Consider the following 23339-nt stretch of genomic DNA (forward strand, 5'->3'; position numbering starts at 1 on the left):
TAAAATGGGTACCTGAGGTTTAGAATTGTAAATACAACATGGTGACAATCAACAATCGAGTAAAAATACAACTTCCGCCTGGATTTAAGAGTTAAAGGGAGGGGCTGATTTGATGGATAGAGGAATACTGTTCCACAGTTTGGGGAGCGCTATTGCAAAGGCGTGACCTCCCCTGGTATGCTCCCGATGTGTGGACTAAGGAACACAGTGCCATCTGGAATGTAAGTAGCATGGGCAATGGATTCCTAGAAATGGAGAAGTTGAATTTTTTCCCCCAAACTGACTGACAGTTCGAACAGAATCATCAAATTTGCAGATGATGCAACAGTAGTTGGCCTTATCAGCCACAACAATGGGTTGCATTACAGAGAGGAGTTGAAATCATCAAATTGTGCAAGAACAATAACCTGAGTCTCAATGTGGACAAGACAATTGCCAACTTTGGGAGGCCAAAGATTGACCATTCTCTCTATTCATCAACGGTTCTGTAATGGACAGCAAAACGTGCCTTGCTGTGCATATTAGGGACAACCTAGTCCGGACTTCCAACACCTCATTAGTCACTTTCTCCAACGGTTGAGGAGGGCATCTTGACCACCTTCTGCAAGAGCACAATTTTGAGCGTCCTGTCTGGCTGCATCATTGTGTGGTATGGTAGCGGCAAAGCATCCGACTGGAAGTCTTTCCAGAGGATCATTAAAACTGATGAGAAGAGGTGAGACCGATGAACAATAAATCATCCCAAACACTTCTATATATTTATTTTGATTGCTTATGTGATGACTATGTGCTGTGTATTGTATGTTTCTGTGTGTGCACCATAGTCTGGTACAGGCATTCGCAACCTTTTTTTAGCTACGGGCCCACGGTCTTAGTGAAAGTTTATGGGTCCTCTTCCTTGTGAAGCAGTCAAGTTTTCATTTCTTCAGTACTTCTCTCCTACCAACTACTTAAGAAACATTTTAAAAAACTAAGTTATGTGAGGTGCTGTGGGCCTCCCGATGAGAATGGCTGGTCTGGAAAAACACTGTTTTATTGGGTTGTAAAATCAAATGATAATAAACTTGAACAATGTCCTGGAATCTTTGCCTGGTACTTTCTTCTGGTGACTTCTTGGGGAAACACGCGAACAATGCGCTTGTTTCAGGTAACTGCTAAGGACAGTGGAAATGGAGATATTGATGTTGATTTGGTTACCCGACTGACAGATTCACAAGAACTTGCTTTGGTAATACCTCTACAATGCTCTGCTTGCATGTAGTACAAGTCTCAGAGGCATAAACAAGGGCAAGAGTCTCTATTATCCATTGGCCACGAGTTTTGTGCTAGGTTTGGGATTTTGATCTTCAATACCTTTTCCTCAGATATCAAGAACAAACTATCACTTCTGCTGAGATGTGAAAATGAAAGAATGAACAGAGAAGATAACAGAGATAGAGGATGTCATTTTAAGAGTACTGTACGGATAGTTCTGTGCAGAAAACATATAATTGGAGACCCAACTTGTTAGCCGTACTTGGAATAAATGTTCCTTTTATCAGGATGAAAGATGAGCTGCAAAAATTTATTATATACACCTCAAATTTATTATTTACACCTCTCCCACCAGAAATTATTCAACCACAATCTGTAAATGCACGTGCCATTGGCTGAAGCAACTACACTAAAAAGTGTAATTCCTCAGGGAATTGTTGAATTATTGCTGCTCAGTTCAATTTGCATTACTATTCATGCAGGGGCACAACATTTCACAATGCCGAAAGAAGCCACTTTACTCGTGCACATATGATCTTCTACACCTCAAACCCCACTCGAGAGATATGTCTGAGACACATAAAGCTGCAATTACATTTGACATCTCAGTGTAGTGTTTCAGAAGCATCTTTGTCTTCTCCACAGGATATAAAGCAAGAGCGCATATTTCTTTTGAGTGGTGGGACAGATTGACAGTTTGAATAATTTCTGAGGTTTGGTCGCATAAATTAATTTACATTTTAAAGGCTAAATGAGTTGATTGCCATTTGGACAAATCAGCAACTTATCATAGATTTTAATTCGTCCACTGAGAATACGTCATAAAGATTGAATTTGTAAAGTTGGTATTTTTTTTATTTTCATTCTTTAAACCACCTTCAGATATCTTTTTTTTTAACCACCTCTTTTGCCATGTTTAACAAGTTCATTCTTTACTGAACAATCATCCAGTTTACCAGTTATGCCAGGATTAATTTCTTTCTACAGAAATCTTTTACATGGATTTGAGATTTGAGGTTGAAAAATATTCTTCATTGCCTGACAAATGTTTTAATCTCAGATCAAGCAGACAAGTCTTTCGGAGTTTATCAATTTTCAACATATAAAGCTGAACAATATCCAAGTACTACAGTCTCCAAAGATGCAGAAAAGGCATTTGACTGTTTGGAATGGCCTTTTTTATTTAAAACACTGGAAAAATTTAATATAGGCAGAACATTTATAAATTAGATAAAAACTTTATACCATAAACCACAAGCTAAAATAATAACAAATAATAAGATGTCAGCGGTGCTCCCTTGAGTAGATTGAGTAGACAAGATAGCATCTGTCCCAAGCACATTTTATTTTAGCAATTGAGCCGCTGACAGAGGTAGTAATAAGAGGGGATCTGGATATAAAGGGCTTCAAAGTTGGGCAAGAAGAACACAAAATACAATAGCGCATCACCAATGATGCGCTATTGTATCTAACAGACCTTACTAAATCTTTGGAAAAATTACAAGTAATGTTAGAAAAATATGGAGGAATATCAGGCTACAAAATAAATATGTATAGAAGTGAGATAATGCCATTGACAAATTTTGAATATGAAAGATACCAAAAAAGAAGTATATTTAAAGGGAAGACAGATGGAATAAAATATCTTGGAATAGTAACTGACAAAAACTTGCAAAATTTGTACAAATTAAATTATGTTCCTCTTCTTGCGAAGATAGAAAGAGACCTACAGAAATGGAGAGACTTACTGAATTCTTTGGTGGGAAGGGTTAACTGCATCAAAATGAAAGTGATGCCAAGACTGCAATACCTTTTTCAATCACTGCCTATTCCGTTACCTAAAAACTTTTTAAAGCTACTAAACAACTTTATTAGACAGTTTCTATGGAATAATATGGTGCCAAGAATTGAAATGGAAAAACTGACATAGGATTACAGGCTGGGAGGACTTAGACTTCCAGATTTCAAAAAATATCACCTAGATGTACAGGCTTTCTTCACTGAAGACAAACCCCTGTCTTGGCTTCAAGTGGGAATGCACTCAATGGAGGGGGAAGCAAAAGACTTTATCTACAAATGGAGTTTCAAATCACTAAAGAAAAGACAGATAATCCCATTCTCATACATATGATCAGAATGTGGCAAGAAATTAATGAATGTATAAGAAAAAAAAGTAGGGATATCAATAAAAGCACCATTGTGTAAAACCGTCCTATGAACATGAGCAATAGAATATTAAATGTGTGGTATGACAAAGGTATAAAATATATTAAGGACTGTTACATGGAAGGAATTCTTATGTCCTTTGAGCAATTAAAACACAAATACAGAGTGGCCATTGGGATCTTTTTCTGTTTTCTGCAGCTTAGATCACTCTTAAGAGAAATATGGGGACCAACGTTGACCCCACTTGAAATTAGTGAAACTGAATGAATGGTTTAGATGGGGAATATCCAAATTCATAACAAGAATGTACTATGCTCTCCAGAGTGAAAGTGCAAAACTGGGGTTGCAGAGATCAAGGGAAAAATGGGAGTCAGACTTGGGTATGGTGATTTTAGAAAGAAGCTAGTCAGTTTGTTGTAAGGACAGCATGACATCAATTATAAATGCAAGATAGGGACTGGTTCAGTATAATTTTTGCACCAATTATATCTTACCCCACAAAAGTTACACAGATCAAAAGCTGAAATTTCAGAGAAGTGTTTCAGATATGGGACTATGTTGAATGTACTTGCAAACAGAAACAGTTTATTAATGAATTGTCAAAAGTTTTTTGAAAATATCCGGAAGAGTAACTTCTAGTATAGCCTTTACTTCTTTCACTCTCAAGTTCTCCCTTGCTTACACTGTATACTTAAAAAAAGCATCGGGTCATGAGGTGATTCATCTTCTTGGTGAAAACATATACAATGTTTCTTTACGAATTTTGGGATGACAGTCCATCACTTGAAATATTCCTTGACAATAAGTACATTGCATCGCATTCCAATTTTTCTGAAAGGCAGTACAGACACAACTTTGAAATATTTTACACAAATCTAAGAATTAATAAGGGAAATCAGTGTACACTTGTCTCAAGGACAGTACATCTTGTTCAGTTCTTGCATACTGGCTTTGGAGACGGTCCAGACGAGGTTTACTAGGTTGATCCCTGGGATGAAGGGGTTGACTTATGATGAAAGATTAAATCGTCTAGGATTGTATTGGAATTTAATACAGATAAATGTGAGGTGCTACATTTTGGAAAGGCAAATTTAAATAGGTCATATACATTGAATGGTAGACAACTGAGGAGTGCAGAGCAACAAAGGGATTTAGGAGTTATGGTAAACAGTACCCTCAAGGCTGATACTCAGGTAGATGGTGTGGTGAAGAAGGCATTTGGAATGTTGGCCTTCATAAATTGGAGTATTGAATTCAAGAGTAGGGAGGTTATGATGAAATTGTACAAGGCATTGGTGAGGCCAAATTTGGAGTACTGTGTACAGTTTTGGTCACCAAATTATAGGAAAGATATAAACAAAATAGAGAGAGTGCAGAGAAGGTTCACGAGAATGTTGACAGGATTTCAGGGTCTGAGTTACAGGGAAAGGTTGTGCAGACTGGGGCTTTTTTCTCTGGAGTGTAGAAGATTGAGAGGGGACTTAATAGAGGTGTTTAAGATTTTAAAAGGGACAGACAGAGTAAATGTGGATAGGCTTTTTCAATTAAGAAAGGGGGAGATTCAAACTAGAGGACATGGTTTAAGATTGAAGGGGGAAAATTATAAGGGGAACATGAGGGGAAATTTCTTTATGCAGAGGGTGGTGGGGATGTGGAATGAGCTTCCGGCAGATGTGGTCGAGGCGGGATCATTGGTTACATTTAAGGAAAGATTGGATCGTTACATGGATAGGAGGGGACTAGAGGGGTATGGACCGGGTGCTGGTCAGTGGGACTAGGAGGGTGAGGATTTGCTACAGCATGGACTAGTAGGGCCGAACTGGCCTGTTCTGTGCTGTAAGTGGTTATATGGTTATGGTATTCGCTCGAGTTCAGAAGAATGAGAGGAGATCTTATAGAAACATATAGGATTATGAAGGGTATGGATAGGATAGATGTAGGAAGGTTTTTTGAGCTAGCCGAGGAAACTAAAACGAGAGGACACAGTCTCAAGATTTGGGGGAGTAGATTTAGGACAGAGATGAGGAAAAATAGTTTTTCCCAGAGAGTAGTGAATGTTTGGAATTCTCTAACCAGGGAAGTGGTTGAGGCTGCTTCATTAAAATGATTTAAAATTCGGTTAGATAAATTTTTACATGATAGAGGAATTAGGGGATATGGGGAGAAGGGAGGTAGGTGGAGTTAGGTCATAAATTAGATCAGCCATGATCGTATTGAATGGTGGAGCAGGTTTGATGGGCCATTTTTGGCCTACTCCTGTTCCTACTTCCTATGTTCCTATGATATTGGATATGGATGTCTTCAACTGATGTGAGGACAGAGCCCATGATGGACTTGGCCATCTTTGCTACTGTAATTTAATGATCTGAACTTTATGAATTAATAGCAAACAAAGAATTGCTGGAGGAACTCTGCAGGTCAAACTGTCTGCATGGGCAGATAAGGTCAGTCAATATTTTGGATCAGGACGCTTTATCAAGGCTAGGATAAAAAAGATGAAATACATATAAAGTGGGGAAAGAAGCTGGGCAAGGGCCCAGAAGTGATTGGATATAGGACAGGAGGAAGGAGAGACTACTAAGGAAGGCAGGGGGTGGGGGAAACATAGAATGAATCATCTCACACTTAACAGGATTAAATCCGTCTTCCAGCACTCTATCCCACTTTCCATTTGATTTATATCCTGTTGCAACCTCAGACATACTACCTCACAATGCACAACACCACCAATGTTCGCGCCATGCCAAACATATTAATCATATGTGTATATCAAAGCAAAATATTTGAAAACCAAACTTGAAAGCTGATAAAGGAAGGGATGAGTATCAGCTAAATGACTGCCATGAATTCACATAATAATGTTTCGATTTGTTCCTGATCAAGTATCACATCCTCACCTAAGAAGGAATGCACTTGGAATTTTGAGTACATGTTTAAAAATACATTGCAACACTAAGCCACAGCTTGATGGACAACAAAAAGCCATTTCCAAATTACAAATTAAAAATTAATTACAAAGGACAGATGGGAAGAAATTCTATAATTTTAATCTTGGTGGGTTAATTGATGTTAGTGTCACAAAAATGTTTCTGTTCACTGATTTTTTTTCTAATCACTATAAAAATGAGACCACAGTAGTGTTCCAGAAAGCACAGCAAAGGCCACCTGATCTAACAAGCATGATGCTTATCTACACTAATTGGATTGACCTGAACTAGACCAATAGCCCTCTATGCCCATCTATCCAAGCGCTGCCTTTTCATTGTATTTCCTTTCGTCACCTCTAGGCAGTTTGCTCCAGATAGTCTCCTTAGTGTGGAGAAACTTGTCCACGGTGGGGGAGTCTTGAGTGCGGGTTTGTGCAGCAGTTCTCATTGGGATCTATTTTAGGGGCTTTGTTCCCCTTTGCCCTAACTAAATTGAATAAACAAATGACGAATCCCATAATTAAACATTCAATATAAATATGGTTTCATTTTTGTAAGTTCTTTGAATTCAATAAATTTATCTTGTCATATTCTATCTATTTTTTCTTCCAATCATCTTGAATTGATCAAGCTTTTCCTTTATGGAATACGAAGGGAGTAGTATGTTTTTTGGGATTTATTTGTGATAACTGTCTCATGTCTCTTGAGCAGTTTTGCTGAGATCACACTTTTTCAGCTATCTACAGATTAGGAACTTTTTAAATGTCACTTTATCTATTTTTCCGATACGACACCAGACCAAAGTCACGAATAAAATTTTGTTTAAACTCTTTTTAGAAGAGTTTAATAGCAACAATTTATGATTTGATCCTGAAAATACATCCAGTAATTTCTGACAAAATTAAGAATAAATGGGAAAGACACATTCAAACACCTTTATCTATTGGAAAATTCTCCAATTAGTTAACACTTCTTCAATGTGTGCTCATAGATGTGATAGTACAGACCTATCACCAATGTATATAGTGTATATAGTTACAGTATCTAGACTGTGCTTACAATGATTGGCTGAGAGCTTAGCCACACCTACTGCCTGGGCCTTAAAGTGTTGTGTCCCTAGCCAGGTCGGATCATTCCGGACTGGTCGGCCACCTGTGAAGAGGTCCTGTCTTTTGCTAATAAAAGCCTTGGTTTGGATCAACAAGCCTTTGGTTCTTTCAACGAGCTCTACAATAGGAACATAGGAAGTAGGAACAGGAGTAGGCCAAAAATGGCCCATTGAGCCTACTCCGCCATTCAATAAGATCATGGCTGATCTAATTTATGACCTAACTCCACCTACCTGCCTTCTCCCCGTATCCCCTAATAACTCTATCATGTAAAAATTTATCTAACTGAATTTTAAATATGTTTAATGAAGCAGCCTCAACCACTTCCCTGGTTAGAGAATTCCAAACATTCACTACTCTCTGGGAAAAACTATTTTTCCTCATCTCTGTCCTAAATCTATTCCCCCGAATCTTGAGACTTTGTCCTCTCGTTTTAGTTTCCCCGGCCAGCTCAAAACACCTTCCTACATCTATCCTATCCATACCCTTCATAATCCTATATGTTTCTATAAGGTCTCCTCTCATTCTTCTGAACTCGAGCGAATACAATCCTAGACGATTTAATCTTTCATCATAAGTCAACCCCTTCATCCCAGGGATCAACCGAGTAAACCTCCTCTGGACCGTCTCCAAAGCCAGTATATCCTTCCTCAAATATGGAGACCAGAACTGGACACAGTACTCCAGGTGTGGTCTCACCAGTGCCTTATACAGTTGCAACATCACCTCCCTACTCCTGAATTCAATTCCTCTAGTGATGAAGGCCAACATTCCATTTGCCTTCTTAATAACCTGCTGCACCTGCAACCTAACTTTTTGCGATTCATGCTCAAGCACTCCCAAGTCCCTCTGCACAACAGCATGCTGTAGTTTTTCACTCTTTAAATAATATTCAGCTCTTTTATTTTTCTTGCCAAAGTGGATAACCTCACACTTACTAACATTGTACTCCATCTGCCAGACCTTTGCCCACTCATCCAGCTTAACTATAACCCTCTGCAGACTCTCCACATCCTCATTACAATTTGCTTTTCCACTCAATTTGGTGTCATCCGCAAACTTGGCTATACCACATTTTGTCCCCTCCTCCAAGTCATCAATGTAAATGATGAACAGTTGTGGGCCTAACACCGACCGCTGCGGCACCCCACTTACCACTCTCTGCCAACCTGAAAAACTCCCATTTATCCCGACTCTCTGCCTCCTGTCAGACAACCAATTTTCAATCCAGGCCATGTGCGGCACCTTATCAAACGCTTTCTGGAAATCCAAATGTACAACATCAACTTGTTCCCCTCTATCCACCGCACCCATTATATCTTCAAAGAATCCTAACAAGTTTGTCAAACAAGATCTTCCCTTTCTAAAACCATGCTGCGTCTGCCTGATTGAACCCTTACGTTCCAAAAGTTTCACTATTTCATCTTTAATGACGGCTTCAAGCATTTTTCCAACTACAGATGTCAAGCTAATTGGCCAATAATTTCCCGTCTTCTGCCTACATCCCTTCTTAAAAAGTGGCGTGACATTTGCTGTCTTCCAGTCTGCCGGGACCTGCCCAGAATCCAAGGAATTTTGGTATATGACCACCAATGCATCAACTATAACTTCTGCCATTTCCTTCAGAACCCTTGGATGCATATCATCAGGACCAGGTGATTTGTCTGGCTTTAGTCCCATTAGTTTCTCCATCACTACTTCCTTTGTAACAACTATATTATCAAGGCCCTCCCCAACATTCGCATCCTTAACTCCGTACTTGGGCATGCTGGACGTATCTTCCACCGTGAAGACTGACACAAAATATTTGTTCAATGCTTCGACCATTTCCTCATTTTTTGCTACCAGTTTTCCTTTCTCATCCTCCAAGGGTCCTATGTTAACTCTGGACACCCTCTTCCGTTTTATATATTTATAAAATTTTTTGCTTTCTGTTTTTATATTTTGTGCCAATTTACTTTCATAATCCTTTTTCCCATTTCTTATTACCCGCTTTGTAACCCGACACTCTTTGATACAGTTTAAGGTGGTCCATAGGGCTCATATGTCTAAGGATGAGCTAGCTCGGTTTTAATCCTATGTAAACCCTATCTGTGTCAGATGTCTTTCTATTTTCCCTGTCACATGTGTTTTGGTCCTGCCCTTCCCTGAAAAAATATTTGGAAAGATATTTTTGATATTATTTCAGCAACTTTGCTCATTGACCTATGACCTCATACTATGACTGCATTTTTTGGACAACCAGTTTTGGACTCTGGCCACTTATCTGCTTTAGGTTGTCGTGTGATTGCATTTATTACTTTAATAGGCAGGAGATCCATTCTACTCAAATGGAAAGACCCGAAACCACCTACCACGTTTCAATAGTTTTCCCAAATTGGAGCCTATTTAAATTTAGAAATAAATCAGAAGTTGTACTCTTGACCCTTTGGTTAAATTTGAAGAAACATTGGAGACCACTTATTCAGAATTTTCATATGATGTAAGTTGATCCTTCCCGAATCCTTTTCAACATTTTATTTTGTGAGTGCAGAGGGGCGGAATTAATCACAAAATAATTGTTTAACGACTGAAACTTGGTAGCCCAGCTTTTGTTTCCCTTTTTTTTTGTTTCTTAATTAGGGGGATACTTTTGTAATAAAATTTGATTATTTTTCATGTTTGGCCTTTAGGAGATTGGGAGGCTCAGTTTACATATGTTGCTTGACATCTGTGTTTGTATATGTTAACCATCGTTTATGTAATCCCCATTTCTTTAGATCATTCTTATTAATCTGAAACAATAAAAAATTGAAAATGATTTAGAACAATGATTATGAAATAAATCCTAAAACAATATACCGATGTATTTAATTTCAATAATTTAAATTGTCTGGCACTAAAATAGACTTTATAACCAACCAATAACAATTAAAATAACAAAACATTTTTAAAAAATCTGCGTAGCACTCTAATTACAAGTGAGCTGTCCTTATTTACCTGGATATGATTTTAAACCCATAGCATCATGAATAATATTCAAGATATTCAGAAGTAACAAACCCAATTTGATGTAATCTGAGAAGAATGGTTGGCTCGAAATATCATCCATTCTTTTCAACCACTGAGTTCCTCCAGTAGAGCGAGCTCTGCTTCAAATTCAGGTGTGGGTTGGTGCGTGAGTGTGAGTGTTTCACTGGCAACTGTTTCGGACATGACAAAAATCCTACAAAGGATCTATTGCGAACATCTGAAAATCTGCAGCTCGGTTGAAGGCAGCACCACAAACATAGCTCACTTAGCAGTCATACTCACAATAAATCTGACCTTTAGCCGGTTGTGCCAATGCGTTCAACCTAAGGCCTTGTAAATCTAGTTTCACCAAAGTCTCTGTGTTGTGATAATGCTGGAGAGTGTAGCTTACAGTGGCATACAGATTTGTTTTCATTTAGGTTTGTACACATTTAGGAAAGCTAATGGAATGTTATCCTTTTCCATAAAGATTGTGCATAAAGCAGGGAAGGTTTTATGTACTTTTACACTCAAATTCAGCGTATAGTTTGTCTATTTTTAACAAAGGATATACTTGCATTGGAGGCAGTAGATATTCACTAGGCTGATAAACCTAGGATGAAGGGGCTGATGTAAGAAGAGTTCTTAAGCAGGTTGAGCTTTGGACATTGGATCTTCGAAGGATGAACTAAACACTTGAAATTTTTAATCTATGTGATTTAGCTCGACACTAGAGTTGCTCAAATCATAACTACTGTTGTAGATGGGAAGAAAAAAATTATAAATAAAGTATGTAAAGTTGTGATGTAACCAAACAATTAAAAATAATTTTACCAAGTTAGCCATCTTGAAATAAAAAAGGTTGATGTGGGCAAATAAAATGAACAAAATGCCAAAGAAACGATCTGTACAAAGGAAGGTCCTAAAATGGCCATCTCAACTACAATGTCTGTATCATGCTTGTTCGCAGAATGGAATTGTACAGCACAGGTAAGTAGCTATTTGGTAATCGAGACCAAGCTGGCATCTAGTTAGCCCAATTTCCCTGCAAATTATTTTTTCTTCGGTGTTATCTAAATGCCTTTGGAAAACACGAATGGCTGTTTCTACCACCCTGACACACAGACTAGGGTGCGGTCCTCTCGATCCTATCGAAAACCATCATTATCTTGCTCATCTCCACCAAACATTTTTTTCAACCACTTTGGCAGAGAACAATATTTTGGTTTTTAAAATGAACTGTTTTGGATTATTTTACAAATCTCATCACAAGGCCCATGTTGATTGTAGCTGCATTTATCTAAGATTTATTTGACAGGTTACTGATGAACGATTCTCAAGCTAATAGTGCTTCGGAAGTCTGAGCCTGTACATAAGTACTTTGTGGCTGCTGAGTCAATATTGCTTCGTTTCCAAACGCTACCTCCATTCTACGCAACAAACCATAGGTTACAACTTAAAAATTGAGAATTTCATTGTTCACCATTTCATGAAAACCACAAAATGTCTTGAAAAAGTATTTGTCCACTTACTTTTGCTTTCTCGAAGTCGAGGTCCTTGCCAATTGTGGTTAATAACCTACATAAGCATTCTAATGACTCCTCGTCGTGGTTTTTTAGTAGTTTCACAACACAGTCGTGCATGATGGCTTCCGTTAACATTTTAAGTTTGAACAGTTCACCAATAAATTTAATGTTTCCAATGGATCTTCTACGAGCCTTGTCCTTGGACTCTTCTAGTTCATCCTGAAGCCTTGACTTTTCTTCTGTCTGAAGAAAGTAAGATGGAAGACAGTTTTATCCAAGGATTTTCACACAATGATAAGTTGAAAATAAATTGAGGTGAAAATGTGGTATTCGATTTTGTAGCAATTTAAACTATTATTTATTAATATTGCTAAAGGTTGTCCTAGATGCATGGAAGTATTAAGTTCCTGGAAAAATCAGAGACGTGAAATTCTGGATCTATTATTGATGCATCCCAATGGATAGGAAGTGACAAACTATTCATTATTATAAAAACTTGGTTCATAAATCAGAGAAATGGAGTTGCTAAAAAAAATTAAAATATTGAACTTTCGTAATTTAAGGAAAACTTGTACTTAACTAAATTATTCTTGTTTCCCCTATAAATAATTCATTTTTAAGGTTGCTTAGTTTAAAACCATTTCTTTAGTTCAGACAATATTGCACACTACTTATATTATACACTACTTAATAAAAGAGGCATCAGAGAAACCAGTTACTTGCAAAATTTGCAAATTAACATTTATATATTTTACAAATATATAACAACTAAAAATGAATAGCAGTGAAATTAAATCATGTCTAAAGAAAATTCGACACCTCTGGTGAGGGGCAGTAAACGACTTCAGTACGTTGCCAGAACCTGACCTCTAATCAAGTCCAATTTGTCTCTTTCCTTATCATGGTAAATTCCAAATATTGTTTGGGAGGAATAGGCTGGTGAAATGTAAATACACTAGATATTTAAGGGATAGAAAGTTGAAACAACAAAGACCAATTCATTCCAGTGTTAGACTGGCTGATCAGATGAAGCAATTAAAGTAAAAGGATTTATATTTCCCTGCTACTGTCTCAATCCCAACACAAAAATTGTAGGTATAAAGTTCCAAAGCTAAATTGAAGAACTCAAACTGGTAAGAAGGTTTTCAAGGATTGCAGAGGGATTTGGGCTGCTTTGAAAAGTGGGCTGAAAAATGGCAGATGGAATTTAATGCTGATAAGTGTGAGGTGCTTCATTTTGGTAAGAAGAATCAAAATAGGACATACGTGGTAAATGGGAGAGCATTGAGGAATACAGAAGAGCAGAAAGATTTAGGAGTAACGGTACATCGTTCCCTGAAGGTAGAAACTCACGTTGAATAGGGTGGTGAAGAAGGCTTTTAGTATGCTGGCCTTTATCAATCATTGCATGGAATATAGGAGTTGGGAGGTGATGTTGAGACTGTATAAGACGTTGGTGCGGCCTAATTTGGAGTTCTGTGTGCAGTTCTGGTCGCCTAATTATAGGAAGGATATAAACAGAGTGGAGAGAGTGCAGAGAAGGTTTACCAGAATGTTACCTGGGTTTAAGCATCTAGAGTATAGGGAGAGATTGGACAGATTAGGTCTTTATTCTTTGGAGCGTAGAAGGTTGAGAGGGGATTTGATAGAAGTATTTAAGATTATGAAAGGGATAGACAGAGTGGATGTGGATAGACTATTTCCGTTAAGAGGAGGAAAGATTAAAACAAGAGGACATGAGTTAAGAATTAAGGGGCAGAGGTTTAGAGGTAACATGAGGGGGAACTTCTTTACTCAGAGAGTGGTAGCCGTGTGGAATGAGCTTCCAGGAGAAATAGTGGCGGCGGAGTCAATTGTATTATTTAAGAAAAGGTTGGACAGGTATATGGATGAGAAGAAGATGGAGGGTTATGGGCATTGTGCAGGGAGGTGGGACTAGAAAGGGGTATTTGGTTCGGTGCGGACTAGAAGGGCCTAATGGCCTGTTTCCGTGCTGTAATTGTTATGTTATATATGTTAAGAGCAGTTCACTACCTCTTTACCACCCAACCAGTAAATAACTACGGCTGTGGATTTCATTTGAGAAATTAAAAATTTTCTATTCCTCTGGTAGATTCAAAATTCAAGCCAGGAAAGTCACTCATCCATGATCATGTCGTCAAGCCAACAATCCAGTGAGCGAGTAAGGGGCTGGAAATGCGCTAAAATTATTCTGGAAGATTTAGGAAATTTGAAAGATGAATCCTGTCATGCTGTGCGCCATGCCCAGCTCGTCAGATGTTGCCACTGCCACTTACCTATTGTAGCACTTGGATTCTCCTAACATTGTTGGTTAATTTTATTGTAAACTTCCCTTTCATTTATTTTGTTTTTTTGTCTTCTCTAAGCTAGTGATATTTTGCCACTGTCCTATTAAAAGGTAAAGAATTTAGTGCTCGGGCAACATGATCTGAAGATGACACTCAAAGGCATGTTTCTTTAAGATTTGGTGAACTGGAAAGACTTGCCCAGAGTTTTACAGTCTGTCAAACACAAGTAAATATTACAATCAATCAACACTTTGAGGTTGAATAGATAATGAAGACAGAACAGGATCAGGGTTTCTCTAATTTTTACTGCAGATTTGTAAATAAAAACCCTTTTATTCAAATGTAAATTTACGGAAGAAACACAAACTCATGACAACCAGGCTAGATTTGAAGTCTTGACCTTCAAGCACCATATATGTTAAATGGTCAAAAGCTGACCTGGCACACAGCAGATGACCAGTACATTTCATTTTTTACAAGACTGATACAGGATCTTTGTCTTGAGAATGTCCTGTGCAAAGCCCACTTTCTTGTATGCCTCAGCGAACCAGTTGTAGCTTAACTGCCAAACTTGCACATATAGGAACATCATCTCCATACTGTAGTTTAACTACTGAGATTGAGGCACCAACAGTCATAAATACACAGGTATGTTCCAACTGTCTGCCACAGACCATTGCCAAAATTCTCCTCAACCACACCTCCCTGTAGCCAAAGAGTTGCTCCCCAATTGAGATTTGATTCCATCCATTCAGGTTTTGTGGATTGGATTATTTCCTATTAATCATGTAGGAAAAGCTGCCTGCAGAGAAAAAAAAGTCTTCGGAAATAAAGTGCACCACTACAGCAAGGAAGATAGAAGATGTGTCATAGGGATATCAAATGATGAAACTTTGATTAATAGTGGTCTCCACTGAGATTTAATTGTGTGGACCATTTGGTTAGGACCATGGCTTGCCCGCCAGCTTGAAGCAAATAGAGATGGAGGCAAATTTCTGCAGACAACTGAATTTGAGGACTGTACTCCAGAATCTGTTTCTCACATTTCTTCAAATTGTTGTGTTGAAGATCATGTCCACTGAATGGATGGAATCGAATCACAATCTGTGGAGCAACTCTTCAGCTGCAGGGAGGGAATGGTTGAGGAAAATTTTGGCAATGGCCTGTGGCAGACAGTTGGAATTATTGACTGTCAGATTCAAAACGTTTCTTGAAGATGACACAATTTAGCCCTTCAGGGTCTGAAGCACATTCTCATTTTCTCAGACAAGGACGATGATGCTGTGGATTGAGTCTGAAGCTCATTGCCATGATTTAGAACTTTATCATATTTGTTGTCTGTTCTTCAGGTCTTGTTTTTTAACAAGTGGCCTTTTCCAGAAGGTGAAAAACTTGGCCAGGCTCATCACATATTCCAGCATCTCAGCCATCGACAAGAGATGCTGTCTCAAAGGACTCACAACATCTTCTCACTGCTACCATTGGGAAGAAGGTACAGAAGACCAGCACCTCTACGCTCAAGATCAGTTTCTTTCCCATAGCTATCAGGTTCTTGAATCTCACCTGGTTACACTCAACAGAAAGTGCTCCGACACCACAAAAAGACTGCCTGCACTATTGTCAAGACAGTTTTTTTTGCACTAGGATAACCGTAAATATTTCTGATCTATTTCTTTGTATTTACTGTCTTTTTAGTAGCTTTTTTTTCAAAAGTACCTGTTCAGCTGCAGCAAGTAAGAATTTTGGTGCATATGTACATTGTACACTGTATATGACAATTAACTCATCATTATCACTTTCAACTTGACAGTGTACCAATGATGTCAAGGGTGGACTAAATAGGGTGCTGTGGGATGAAGCTGGGTCACTGAGTAAAATTATAATCTCTAGATGACTTCAGATTCCTGCTCCCACCTCTGCAACTCCATCCCACAACAGATTCTTCCTTGAACTTGTGCTGCAATATTCATTTTCACAAATGCACATCATTTGGCTGGATTCTTTCTCATTTGAATTTTCAGCTCTACTCACTTTCTCCATGTCAAAGGAACAATCATGAGAAAGTTTCCAGGTCCAATCTATGCCTCCTTTTTTGTGGGATATATGGAACAGTCCTTGTTTGATTGTCTGCAGGCCACCATCAACTCTTTCCATGCTTCCAGCATGCATGCAGGCTTTGATACTTTTCAAAGCATTTGCTGTCAATTTCCTCCTTGTTCTCACCTTCACATGACACATCTCCGATTTTTTTCCTTTCCTCTTATGGAGCACTGCATCCAGCTCCAAGGATAGATCATCATATGCATCCATTACAAGGTTACAGACTCCAACAGTTGCCTTCCGTGAGGGCTTCATTCCATTCTCCTATTTCCTCTCTTTTTGCCCCAATGACAAGGCCACCACAATGAATTCTTTCTTTTATCTTGACTGTAGCTTCCTCTCTACCATTGTTGACGGAGGCTAAGACCACTTTCCTGCACCTCTGCCCTCATCCCTCTCCTCTCAGGCACAAGTATAAAGTTCCCTTGGCCATCATTCTATACCCCACTGATTCTACATTCAACAGGCCATCTTTTGAAATTGCTGACATCTTCAATTCTCTTACGAGAAACATCTTTCCCTCCCCTCTACATTCAGCATTAAAAAGGACCATTCCCCTAGCTATTCCCTGGTATGCTTTTCCATCTTCACGATCACATCCCTGCTCACATCTCCTCATGCAGTGAGAAGGAGATGAAGTACCTGCTCTTTTACCTCTTTTCTTCCTACCTTCTAAGGACCAAACAGTCCTTTCATGTGAAGCAACAATTCATTTGCACTTTTTCTAATCGAGTAAATTGCTTTCTGTGCACATTTGGTCGTTTCTATTGCAATGGTTAAACCAACCACAGATTGGTAACTGCTTTATGGGAAGGGTGACCCTAAGCTTCCTGTTGACTGCCTTTTATTTTTTTATTCTTTTCCTGCTCCAAGATCTAGGCCCAATGTAAGATTGAAAAACAGCACATCTTCCCTCTGGACATGTTGCAATCTTCAGACAATTTAACAATTTTAGATATCTCTACATTATCTAACTAAACATTGGGGTTAAAGTTCATTTTATGCACAGTAATGGGTGCCTGGAATGCTTTGCCAGGGATGGTGGTGGGAGGTGAAACATTTGGGGCATTTAAGAGACTCTTAGACAGGCACAAGGATGGAGGAAAAGTGGAGGGTTATGGGGTAGGGAGGGTAGTATTTTTTTTAGGAATATATAGGTCAGCACATCGTCAAGAGCCGATGGGCATGTTCGGTGCTGTAGTGTTCTATGTTCTAAATTCTAACTCCAGTGATGCTGTCTAATCAGCCAGGAACTTTTTAAAGTCTAACTTGGAATGCACAACCTCAGTGTACCCCTTTGGTTTCTCCTTAACTTTAACCTACCAACTTAGATGAGTTCATTGTTATCTTCCCTGTCCCTGTTCCCAATCATGAATATTTCCCTTATCCTAAACGTTCCTTCCTCAGGCTCACTGCAACATAAAATTGATTTGACTCTAGATGCAGCTGATATCCTGAGTGTTTCCCAAGTTTTCTGCATTTATTGTAGATAATTCTGTTTGCCATGTTTGAAAGCAGATCTACATCCATGACTTCTTCAGTTTAAATATTCCATCAAGCTTCTTCATCCTCCAATGGAAATTTGTTTTGCTGAAAAATCTAGTCAATTATAATAACGAGACAAAGGGACAGGGCTAAATAAAACAAATTTTTAGTTTAATTTTAAACCATTCATGAGCCTTTCAAGCTATCCCAAAGGGGTTTAAGTCTCAGTACTCTTCCCATGGTGAATATTTTAAGAAATAAAGCAGCCTGCTAGCAGACACAAGCTATCACAAATAGCATTATTAGTGACAACGAAAGAGGATGAGAATTGGCCAGAACAGGGAAAACTGCCTCTCATCTCCACCTGAAAGGGCAGAGTTTCTGTACAAAGTCAATGCAATGGCAGCATCCTCATCTGAACAACACCCACCCACCCCCCCCCCCCCCAGCAGCAAAATGCAATCTTAGATTTTTGTCTTTGAATGATAACATCTTTTTTTAACAAAATACCAAAGGAACCTTCAGTTTAGGTTTGCCAAGAATAGATCACTTCAGTTATCTCAAAGAAAAGATAGCTATCAAATGGTGCTCAATTCATAAACAAATCCTTTATATAGGCCGCACCACATTGTTAACAGTTTCTTACTTTAGCAGTAGCATCAATCTCTTTCTGCCTCTTTTCATTAACAACATCATCTGCTTTGTCCTTTTCAAATTCTTTCTGACATCGATTTAGTAGCAGCTTGCGAAAATTCACAGAGGCACCTGGCTTATCTGACATTGGGACCTTCAGCTGTGAATAAAACGGATTATCACATAATTCAATGCCAATACATCACAATATAACACTGAAGTAGTGTTACATTACCCCTCCATAAATCTTCGGTCCGCGAAGCCAAGCCAAAGAAGTTGCAGTCCTTTTATACAAGCAAATTTTAGAAGAAACACAGTATCTATTATTTCTATCAATATGTTGAATTAATTACTGCTGCAAAGTCACTGACAATCCCCAAATTCTCATTTGTTTATTTAAAAATTCCAACTGGAGTAAAAGGATTCCAAATAACAAATATTTAACAATTAGTTAAAAAAAATCAGTACTTTTACTTACAAATTCTAGTATATAATTTACACCATGACATTGGTGTAATGAAGACTTCATCAAAGGTAATATTATACAAGTCATACATACAATATGCAGTTAGATAGGTCTTTGTTTAGCCACAGTCTAATATTAATTGGCGTAGCTTGGTAATTTCTTATTCCTCTATAAATCCCTCAATTACCTGCATCCTACACAAGTCAGATTATTTCAGACATGAACAAAAGGGTACTTTGGGAATAATAAAAATGAATTTTGAAAATGCATATTCTCTTCTTTAGATATATGAAATAATAAAAAAAGAAATTCAGCCATGGAGTTTTAAAGATATCAAGCATGCAGACGTAAAGACCTACCATTGTGAGGCAACGACACATGTTGGCATAGGCTACTGAGAAATTAGGCTCATCAATCGCCTTCTCGAATACTAGGTCAATAACCCCTTTTAGCCTCTCTTCTGTATCTATTGTCAGCTCCTGAACTTGTTTCATTAATTGTTGAAACATTTGAGGTGTAAGCTTGTTCAGGATGCTTCTAACTCTTCGGAATAATTCCTGAAATGAGTATTTAAAAAGAAAAATCATGTCAAGAGCAATAATAAATTGAAAGCAAAATTGAGCTTTATATTAATTCATCAAAATAATAGAATGCATTGAGTTTGAGGTGACTGATTTGTAAAGCATTACAATGCAGTAACAAAAATAAGTAACTTGCTGTTCATGTGGTTTTGAATCTTCACTTCACAGAGCCCATTCCCCAATGATAGAGTAACAAGATTTATCTGGTTTTAACAGAGGATGCAGGAACTGAGCATGATTAATTTATAATGTTGCAATTTATTGGACAAGTATTGACCGCCAATGCCCATGAATTATACCCAAGTCCTTCAGTGACGACCTTCAAGATTTGTCATAGCAAAACTCAATTTTTTGTTCAATTGCATTCCGCTGCCATATTTCTGTAGAAAAATATGTGGGCAGCGTGCAAAAGTCTGTGATTATAGTGCAGCACGATCAATGCAACAGTTAGCGCCAGCGATTAGGACCAGGGTTCGAATCCCTCTATCTATAAGGAGTTTATATGTTCTCCCTGTCTCTGCATGGTTCCCCCCCCCCGCCCCCAAGAGGACTCCGCCCACCATTCAAAAACGTACCGGGGCTTGTAGGTGAATTGGGTGTAATTTGGTGGCAAGGGTTTATTGGCCGAAAGGCCTATTTTCATGCTATATTTCTAATTTTTAAAAAATTAAATTTAAATATTTAACTGAGCTTTACCTCAGCAATTCGTATTGTGCATGGTTCTTAAACTCAGAACTCAATGCTGCACTTGTTTCAATTTCTGATTGAAATATTAAATTGAACAAATTATGGTAATCTGACAAGCCAGTGTTTTTAGGGCATTCTACTTGCTGTCTTATTTGGAGACACATCAGAAGAACTCACAAATGTGATTATTTTAATCCCACCTGTGTCTTTTGCACATCAGAGTCATCAGAAACTTCTTCTCGCTTTAATATGGGCTTCCATGCATTCTCTGACTTCTTCAACTGGATGTCATCATTTACTGATATATTTGTAATAATCTTCCTTTGTTCTCTTCGTTGCCCATGCTGTGATCGTCTTGGACCTACATTTAGCACCTAAATAAGTAAAATTAATCGTTATCTTATAATATCATCTGAAAGACCGTTCGTCCAAAAGTGATCACATTCTGATTCTCAGAGAAGAAAATGAAATGTCCGACCCCACATAATAACGAGATATTTGACTTCCGTCACCATAAAAACAATAAGCTTGCTATGAAACAACTATGTGCATGTTCAAATTATTTATTGCAAATTCTATCCTTAGCGATTTAATTTGCTGTATGGATAATGCTGAATTTGCAATGATTTTGCTCTGCAATTTGAAGCTTGTCACAGATTTAACCATGAGACTCGATGCTTGATTACATAACAGCACAAGAAACAGGATTGGGACATTTAGGCTCTGGCCTGATCTGTAACCTCAACTCCATATCTCCAAAACTTGGAACTGAACAAGTTTTGGAAACCGACTATGCCAGCATTCGTAGCAATTTGAGAAAACTTCCAGATTGTTTAAAGTCTACGAGTTAGAATTAAATTTTCCTTGAATGGAAAATGTTACTTAATTCAAAACTGCGCGGCATATCTATTAAAATTGCCTGGAAATGGTGATTTAAGTTTGATAGCAGCAGCTTGCAAATGGAACAGTCAAGTGATTACAGTTGATGCTGGACCAGAATAATTATTGGTTGATTATTTTGATTTAGATATTGGGCATCAAAGATAGATATTATTCTGTTATCAGGTGCCTGCTTGATACCAATCTGGCAGGTGAATCCTTGGATCAGCTTTCCTTCAGGGGTGTAAAGGGAATTATAAAGAATTCTGTTATCCACACAAATACAGCAGCCTGCTTGACTACATCACACATCATACATGGCACTGCTGAATCATCCAGTAATTGCAAATAGGACTAACAGAGTAGATCAGGGCAACAAAACTACGGCCCCAGGCCAACTGCTGACCATTGCCCATTTTTAAGTGGCCCAGGGTGAATTTTTAGAAATAAAATGAAACATGGCCCATTAGAACAGAGAACATTGCACCTCTTCATTTCAACACTAGATGTCACTGCCATCTGGAAGAACTACTAGACTGACCATTGTAACGTTACTTATCAATGAAAGTGTTTACCTCAATTGAAAAAAAGTTTAACTCAGTTGACTAAACATGGCGAAGTGAAAGATAGAAAATAGCAAGAGTGTGCCGACAATTTCAGATACAGTGGGAACATGAATACTTTTTCACAGAAGTCATGGGGAAGTGTGCTTGTTTGATTTGCAAGGAAGCTGTTAACTTTAATAGCCCATCTTTAATAGTCTATCTACAGATTTACACATTCCATCTTAAATCGTTAAAGTGGGCTATGAACTGTACTCACTGAGAGTTGTGGAGGAATGTTGGAGACTGCCTTGTCCCTTTCTTGATCTTTTCTCCTGTTCTTATTTGGCACCCAGCTTTTTATTTTGCACTGCTTTTTGAATGAGAGTTTTATTGTATTAATTAAATTAAATTTAAGAGCAGTAGACACAGAAATGCCTACTTTAATATGTGAGAACATCAATAAACTACTGTAATGTCAACAGTTAAATTGTTTAGTGGTGTCATAAAGTTATTTTGATAGAAAATTAATTTTCAATGGCATAGGAGTTTTCTAATCTAAAAACACCATTTTTCTTGCAGTGTGACTGAGAACTGCTGGGCTGAATATTGTTTGGCCTGTGACTTCTTATATTTTTATGTATGTGTCAATAACCAAAAAGGTTTGGGCACCCCTGGAGTTGATTACTCTCTGTGGCAATTTCTTGACAAAGTTGAATGTTAAGACTTATTCAAAGCAGGTCAATGCTGACACAAGATTAATTGTGCCGAATGCAATCTGTGACACTAATGGATGCATTCTGAAGACATGGTCATAAGAATCCAGCTCATTTGCCACAGGAGTCACCAGTCTTCAGGTAAAGTTGAGCAGACCCACATCACCTGTGAAATTTCAGATTGGATTCACACCATAATGCATTATCCTCAAAAAGCAAGAAGAAATTGGGGAACATTTCACACTTAAATCTGAGCACACAGGAATTTATGTGACAACACAAAAATTGCCTCTTGGCAACATGAAATTGTGCCTTTATGCGAACCATTTATAAATTAGTTTCAAATCGTACCATTAATTACAACATAATTATGGAAAGGGATAGGTCTGGGCCGATTAAGGTTTTTGAGTGGGGGAAAGCCAGATTTGATGAAATGAGAACAGATTTGCAGGGAGTGATTTGAGCTGAATTGTTTTTTGGGAAAGAGGTAGGGGAGAATTGGAGGGCATTTAAAGGTGAGATTTTGAGGGTGCAGAATCTTTATGTTCCTGTTAGGATAAAAGGCAAATGTTCAAGACAGCCGTGGTTTTCAAGGGTGATTAGGTAGTTGGTTCGAGATAAAAGGGAGGCCTACATTAAATACAGGAGGCAAAGTATGGACAAGATGCTTGGAAGATGCATGTATAGTAGAAAGAAGGTTAAGAAGGAAATTAGGAAAGCAAAAAGAAGGTACAAGTTGGCTATAGCAAACAGGGTGAAAGTAAATCCGAAGGGTTTTTACAAATATGTGAATAGCAAAAGGAGAGTGAAGGATAGAATTGGTCCACTAGAGAATCAGAGCAGACAAATGTGTGAGGAGGCAAATGAGATGGGGGAGATATTGAATGAATTCTTCTCATCGGTATTCACTAGGGAAAGGGATATGGAATTGTGTAGGATAAGTGAGGCAAAAGGGGTAATTATGGAAA

The 23339-nt window shown here is 38.1% G+C and overlaps 1 protein-coding gene and 1 long non-coding RNA gene across 22 annotated transcripts in view; one reads left to right on the forward strand and one right to left on the reverse strand.

The window, feature by feature from the left end:
- LOC138754603 (uncharacterized) overlaps positions 1–17178 on the forward strand; it is a 54877-nt gene extending 37699 nt beyond the window's left edge. For both annotated transcript variants that reach the window (XR_011351850.1, XR_011351851.1), the window contains one exon: positions 15632–17178. This is a non-coding gene — a long non-coding RNA (uncharacterized lncRNA). The remainder of the gene's footprint in view (positions 1–15631) is intronic.
- eif4g3b (eukaryotic translation initiation factor 4 gamma, 3b) overlaps positions 1–23339 on the reverse strand; it is a 346564-nt gene that overhangs the window by 57200 nt on the left and 266025 nt on the right. For 17 of the 20 annotated variants that reach the window (XM_069919086.1, XM_069919084.1, XM_069919079.1 and 14 more), the window contains 5 exons: positions 21936–22028; positions 20435–20608; positions 19326–19523; positions 18514–18660; positions 11980–12216 (listed from right to left, as the gene is read on the reverse strand). In XM_069919086.1, coding sequence (XP_069775187.1) covers positions 11980–12216; positions 18514–18660; positions 19326–19523; positions 20435–20608; positions 21936–22028 — 849 coding nt within the window. The remainder of the gene's footprint in view (positions 1–11979; positions 12217–18513; positions 18661–19325; positions 19524–20434; positions 20609–21935; positions 22029–23339) is intronic. The other 3 variants (XM_069919085.1, XM_069919083.1, XM_069919077.1) reach the window with 2 other exon arrangements.

This window comes from Narcine bancroftii, chromosome 2 (assembly GCF_036971445.1).
Source record: "Narcine bancroftii isolate sNarBan1 chromosome 2, sNarBan1.hap1, whole genome shotgun sequence".
Taxonomy (NCBI): Eukaryota; Metazoa; Chordata; class Chondrichthyes; order Torpediniformes; family Narcinidae; genus Narcine; species Narcine bancroftii.